At 17.1% G+C, this 7,209-nt stretch overlaps 1 protein-coding gene across 1 annotated transcript; it reads left to right on the forward strand.

The window, feature by feature from the left end:
- Positions 1-1,312: 1,312 nt before the first annotated feature.
- On the forward strand, positions 1,313-2,225 carry PmUG01_13062700 (fam-m protein; the record flags this gene model as incomplete). The annotated part of the gene is made up of 2 exons (XM_029007612.1): positions 1,313-1,411; positions 1,542-2,225. The coding sequence occupies 2 exons, from the start codon at positions 1,313-1,315 to the stop codon at positions 2,223-2,225; spliced, it is 783 nt and encodes a 260-aa protein (XP_028863983.1).
- Positions 2,226-7,209: the final 4,984 nt, after the last annotated feature.

A 7,209-nucleotide genomic window follows, 5' to 3' on the forward strand; every position in this document is an offset into this window, starting at 1 on the left:
AAAGTTATATGTTTATTCTTATTAATAAATATATAATTATATTTTTAGTTATTCTATAACATCAATATATTTTAATTAAAATATTAAGATATGCTTTAAGTAAAAATATTAACTGTATAATGTTAATATACATAATATTTTGTGAATTTTTTGCATAAACTTTTTGCATGATATAACTTATATTTTTTTTAAAATAGTTATTATGTAAATTCAAATATCACCCAAATATTAATATTCATGTTTGTTTAGTTATTATGGGTACGTATATTTATATATTTATTTCTTAGGATAAAAAATAGCTTAAGTATTTGTATTTTCTGCATAAATGTAGTTAGATCTCGAAAATTTTGTATAATATATGGATATATGTGAATAAAAAAGATTAACACACCTTTAAAAAAAAATTTATTCTGTTATTATATATTTCTTTTTATTATTAAATTACTTTTAAATATATATGTTTATTTAAAGAAAAAAAAATTATTTTAAAGATTTAAGAATGTTATATTTGCAAAAAATTATTTAGCTTAAACATAACTAAAAATAATAATTTTCAAAAATTGTTTTAGGATAATAAAAAATGAGTAATTACTTTACTTTAAGATGTATATTTTACCGTAAATTAAGTAGTATGTAATTAATTTTGTTTTTTGTACATCCTATAGTCTATAAAATAATGTATGTGCTCATGAAGTAACTAAATCATGTATTATAGTTGATATAACATTAAATTTTGTTTTATTAATTTATTATAACTATTATTTTAATCATATTATTAATATTTTTATTAATAATAACATGTTATTCTAAAATATTATGTTTAAAAAATTCTATTTTTTAACTGAATAACATCATTAAAATTAGTATTTGTTGTTGCAATATCTAGAGAAGCGTATAATATACATTCTATAGCTCCTATATATTCTCTATAAGATCAATATTTCTAAATACTAAAGGAACACGTATTTTTCTTTTTAATTTATTGAAAAAAGGTTTGAAAGAAAATTATTTAAACAATGCATTAAGTTAAAAAATTAAATAATATATTTTGAATTATTTTTAGTGTATTCAAATTATATTATTTAAATGTACATTTATTTTTCTTATTAATAACTTTAACATAAATTTTTTGTAGTATATTTTTTGATCGTTTATTTTTGTAAATGTAATATTCAGTACAGTTATATATATTTTATTAATTTTTAACATAGCAACAAAAAAATATTTTTTTAAATAATTATAACATACTTTATATCTGCTAATATATTATAATATTTTTATTTTGTTCTTCAATATATAAATAAGAATATTAATGACACTTATTATGGAACGTAAAATTAAACTAATATTATTTATTAAAATTGCTCTGTTTATCCTTTTAAGATGGATATGTTATTTTAACAATGATGCAGTATAATAATATTATTTAAGGATATTTGTATTGTTTTTATTTTTAGTAATTTATATTATTAATAATTTTTTTTTCATTATAGTGTGCATTCAACTAAATGATATATATTTACATTTTTTTTTTTTTTTAGAGTATGTTTAAGAAATCATTTAATAGGTACTTCGACCTTGATAGAAAAACAAATACAAAAAATTATCGATTACTAGCAAAAAATAAACGGCTTAATAATTCAAATAATTTAGAGATAATATATGATATATCTAATAATGTAGGATGCAAAAAAATAAGTTTAACTAATAATGAAAGAGGTGATAAAGAAAAAAAAAAACAATCTAATAGATGCTTATTAAATAAAGCGCAATACTATACGGAATATATTGATTATAGTAATGGAATGTTTGATGGAAAACATTTCCATTTTGAAAAAAAATGGATTAAAAAAAAAGATTATGATAATTTTCTTGAAAAAAAAAGAAGAATTGGTGGTATAGCTTTAAAAAAAATTAAATTGAAAAATTACGGATTTGGAATTGCTTTATTTTTTATTTTTTTTCTTATGGGAATAGTATTACCAATAAAACGGGGATTGGAATTGTCCGTAAAAAATTTAGATTCACAACGATATGAAACAGATAAAGCTATTATAGTTTTTGTAAAAAATATAACAAGTTTAGAAGAAGGACAAATCTATCTAATATTATTTGCAGTAGTTTTCATTATATTAGGAATTATCCTTATAATAGCGATTTATAAAATCTTAAGAAATAATGAAAAATATAATAAAATTAAGTTAATGACAGAGCAAAACGAATAATAATTAATACTTATATTTTTGTAAAGAATTCTTTAATATGAAGTAATAACTATAATATTTTTAATGATATACTTAATAAGCACACCTATAATTTGTAAATTATTGTAAATGCCCGTTTGTACATCTGGTCTGTTTTATACGAAACAATAAAAATATATATTCTTTTTTTCTTTTTTTATTTTAATAGTTTTGAAGTTTTCGAAATTATATTTTAAATTATTTCTGTAGATGAATTAAGTATTATGAGATAAGATATATATTTGTATATTCAAATATAATCCTATAAATATTTATATTCGTTCTTTATTATAAATATATAATATTACAATTCATAAAATTATTTATAACTGTGATAACTTATATTTGTATAAGAGTTTTTACTTTATATCTTTTTATAGTATAAAATTATTATTTTTTTAGGTTTTTAAGTAAATATATTATGAATTTAAATACAAAATAAATATACCCTGTTATGTATTATACGAATAGTTTTAATATATTTTGTTGTATTTATATATGTACATTTTATCTAAAGAAAATCTAATATAAATTATATAAAATAGATTTTATCTGAAATATGATGCAAATATATCCTTTATAAAAACAAGCATATAAACTATTTTTAGTTATTTTTGCATCGTATATATGTGAAATTATGAATATTTAATAAAGCAGCATAAATTGTAAAATACGGCTTATTTATAACTCTATACTACCTTGAAAATTTTAATTCGTCAAAATTAGATGAATATTTAAATCAATTTATCATTTTATTATTGTGTTTAGTAACAAAGTTAATTCATTTCTGTAAACATTTAGCATATATATATATTATACTGAATATTACTATATAAATAAACTATGTAATTTACTTATATTTTTGCATCTTTAAAAGAAAAAATTATTGAATTAAATTTAATCAAAAATTGATAGATCAATTCTAAAATTTTTTTTATACATATTTTTTGTTTAATATTATTTATTTATATATCGTATAAAATATCTTTAATATAATTTAAATCATTTTTATATTAGTAACTGGTAAAAACTTTAAATTACTCATTAATGTCATTTAATATATCCTAGAAAATATTTTATAATTAGTGAGTAAAAATTTTATCAATAAATAAGATTTATTTCATGATTTCTTCCTGAAGTAAAAAAAAAGTTTATATTTATAGCAAATAATAATATGTTGAAAGTGTTAATTTCTCAATTGTGCTGGTTGAATAATATTATAATTAAACAATATTTCTTTTTTATTATGAGAAAATATTAAGAATTATTTGTATTCAATTTGAAATTCATATTTTAAAATTACTTAATAATTAAGTTTATTTTTTCCATTTTATCTTAATTAACAGAACCCTTTTTTATGCATAACTTTTGAAGTTTTTCACATAAGAAATACGCTTGTCTTTGTAAACTATAAATTAAAATAGTTCTTACTTCATATTTTAGCAAGTAATTTCGTGTTATTAATAATATTATTTATTTTTTATTTTATATATGAATAGCTTATATTATATGCTTTTAAAATATTCTATTACATTTTTTTGAATTTTTAATAAATTCACAAATTATAGCTCAGTATTTATAAATTTTGTTTTGCTATTTAGTCAGAATATAGTGACACAAGGCATATAATATCTTATATAATTTCTAGAATATTAAGCATAAATATAATCAAATTATTTAATGTATTTTATTGAAATTCTGAAATACATATTTGTTTTCTTACATGGTAAAAAAATTTACATTTATTAAACTACAAATACGAAAATTGACAAGTTTTTGGATTAACAAATATTTTTTATTTTAGATATAATAAGTTAAACTAATATGAATTGCACTTTCATTTATATATTGATACTAGTTTTAAGTTATATATAGCTTACTTTTTAGGTGCATATTCAATTAAGTCATTTCTAATGACTGTATAAAAAAAAAATATATATAATTTTTTAGTGATTTACGTATATCTTTTGGAATGTGTAATGAGAGAAAGTTGAATGATAAATATTATAAAATAATATTAACGGTATAAACTATGTAGTAGGATAATTACAATATGAAGTACTACATTTTACATAATGGTATTGTTGATTCATTATATTATATCAAGTGATTCCTAAATAAAAACTTATACAAAAGTGTTCAGATTATCAATTATACATACAATTAATTAGAAATTTAAATAAACTCTTTTTATATAGACATAAATATGAGCAAAATTACGAAGAAATTTTACCAAAAGCATTGCGATATCATATTTAAACAATAAAAAGACATAATTAAAAGCATAAATTAAAATGTTCATGTAACATATATATACTTATTGTTTACATATTATTATTCATCAGTTATTATAAAGTTCTCAATTTTTTATTTTCTTGAATTAACTAAAAGATATTCTGAAAGTTTTCATTAACTGCATTATTAAATATAAATTAAGAATAAACAAGAATATATTAATTTTTATCTAAATAAATAGTGATAAATAGTCCGAAGTACTATGTTTTTACTATTTCATGTATTATTAAAATAAATAATAGGTTAATCAACAGTGTATACAAAATGAATTCCTAAAAATATATCAATATATTAAAATGAAATAATAATACAAAAGCAAAGATAATAGAATGAAAACATTAACATATTTATTAAAATTAAATGTAGTACTAATCTTTTTTTTAACTATGATAGTATATTTTACACATAATTATATTTTAAGTTGTTCCATAGTGATAATTTTTGTTCCATTATATTATCATTTAAGTAATTTAATATTAATTCTTATATTTATTTTAAAATAATAAACATTCTTATATCTTTTCCACATTTGTTTTAAATGAAATAAGCTTAATATAATATTTTTTGTCATTTAAATATATACAGTTTTAAAATATTCGTTATTTAATTTTATAAACTCAAACAAATTAACTTAAGAAAAAATCACACTATTTATAAGTACAATATAACTGTTAAGAAAGTGAAAATAAAAAAATACATTTAAAGAGAACATAATATAATATTCTTGTAAAAGATGTAAAATGACAAAAATATAATTAGAGAAAATTTTTTATATAAATTCCATCAAATAAAATGATGGTGAAAATATAATATTATTAAACCAATTGTGTTAACTTTTTATAATGTAAAAGTTAGAATAATAATAATTATTTTCTTTTCATTATTTATATTTATAATTCATCCTATAGAATTATACTTTTAATTACATAATATAAATTTTATAATTATTATGATGTAATAAATGAATTATGCTGTAATATATAATATTATGCTTTAGCAAGATTTATAAAAAATTTAACGATAAAAAAAAGTCAAAAAAAAAATATATATATATTTAATTTATTGTAGTTTAAATATTTTTTTTATGGAATCAAATATTATTTCTATTTGATTCAATTTCTATGTAGTAAAGAAGAGGAATATAAATAAGAAAAGTAGTTGTAATATTATATAAAAAACTTTTAAAGTGTAAGAAAAATAAAACATGAGAATCATTTGTTCCATTTCTATGTACGTTAATAATACGTTATACAATTACATATATGTTTGTCAATATGAATCCAAAAAAGTTTACGTATTAAAAATTATAAAATACTTCCATGAACATCTTTTATCTATTTTAACTTGATTGATTTTTAAAAATTTTTCAGAATATTTTCTATTTAAAATAAATCATTAGATATATTTTAATTATATATATTTTTTTAATAATATTAATATTTAATCATGAACATACTGAGTGGAAACAACTGTAAATCAAAATAAAATTAATGGAAAAATATTCTAATATGTAGAATAGAGAAAAGAAAAAAAAAAACTCTGTAACATAAGATAGAAAAACTGCTTTGTAGATTATAACTGTATAGTTATAAATAAAAATGTAATAAACAAAATTTTATATGCAGTTAAAAAATACTTATTTATAACTGTTTTTACATTTTCCTTAATATTATTTGTCTTTTATTTATTTATATTTAAATTTTTATAATGTAAATGAAGTAAAAGTTGTGACAACAATCTTTTATATTTGAGTAAAGAAACATAATGAATATTAATTCATTAAAAGAAATATGTGCATTCATGAAATTAAAGGAAGTCATAATATATAATTCATATTAAAAAGGCTTAATAAACTACGTGCAAATATATGTTTAGCGAATTATTTTTTTATTTAAAATTTCTTGTATGTATATATCAAATATATGATTCAAATTATATGTATCGTTAAAAATTATTTGTATTATTTTTTATTAACATTCATCTTTTAGTTTTAGTTTTTTTTTTAATAGAATTAATATAGCATTTTTAAAAATAATTGCTTTTTATTTGGAGTTATTTATTATTTGTTCTTTTCCGATTTATCAACTGAATTTTTTGATGTCCTAAACCACATATTTATCTTAATACATTGTTAAATAAAATGAATAATATATTTAAAAATTAAGTTAACATATTATAAAAAAGAAAATATATACTAATACATTAGGTTCTAGATGTCGAGGATTTCATATGAAGTTGTTTAGGTTCATTTGTATTATTCTGATTTGTTAAATGTATGTACGTTACAAATCATAAATACACAGAATTACAGTGTTATAAGAATAGTTTAATAGATATAAACTTATACTATATTATTATATTACTTCTGTCACTTCTAATTCATTTGAATTTTTATAAATTACATAAATATCTACGATATAATAAATAGATAAGTAAAAATATATACATTTTAATTATTGAAACACTTAACAAAAATAAGTTAGTGAACCAAGATTATTATGATAGAAATCCATTTAATGAAAAAACACTTTTTTTGTTTTTTTTTTCTTATTTTATTTTATGAATTTTTTTTCTACATATGTATATCTAATTAAAAAAATGTAAAGAAATAATTAGGCACAATTATTTGAAGACATTTCATTTATAAATTATAATATGAGATAAACTTAAC

This window comes from Plasmodium malariae (genome assembly GCF_900090045.1).
Source record: "Plasmodium malariae genome assembly, chromosome: 13".
Classification (NCBI taxonomy): Eukaryota; Apicomplexa; class Aconoidasida; order Haemosporida; family Plasmodiidae; genus Plasmodium; species Plasmodium malariae.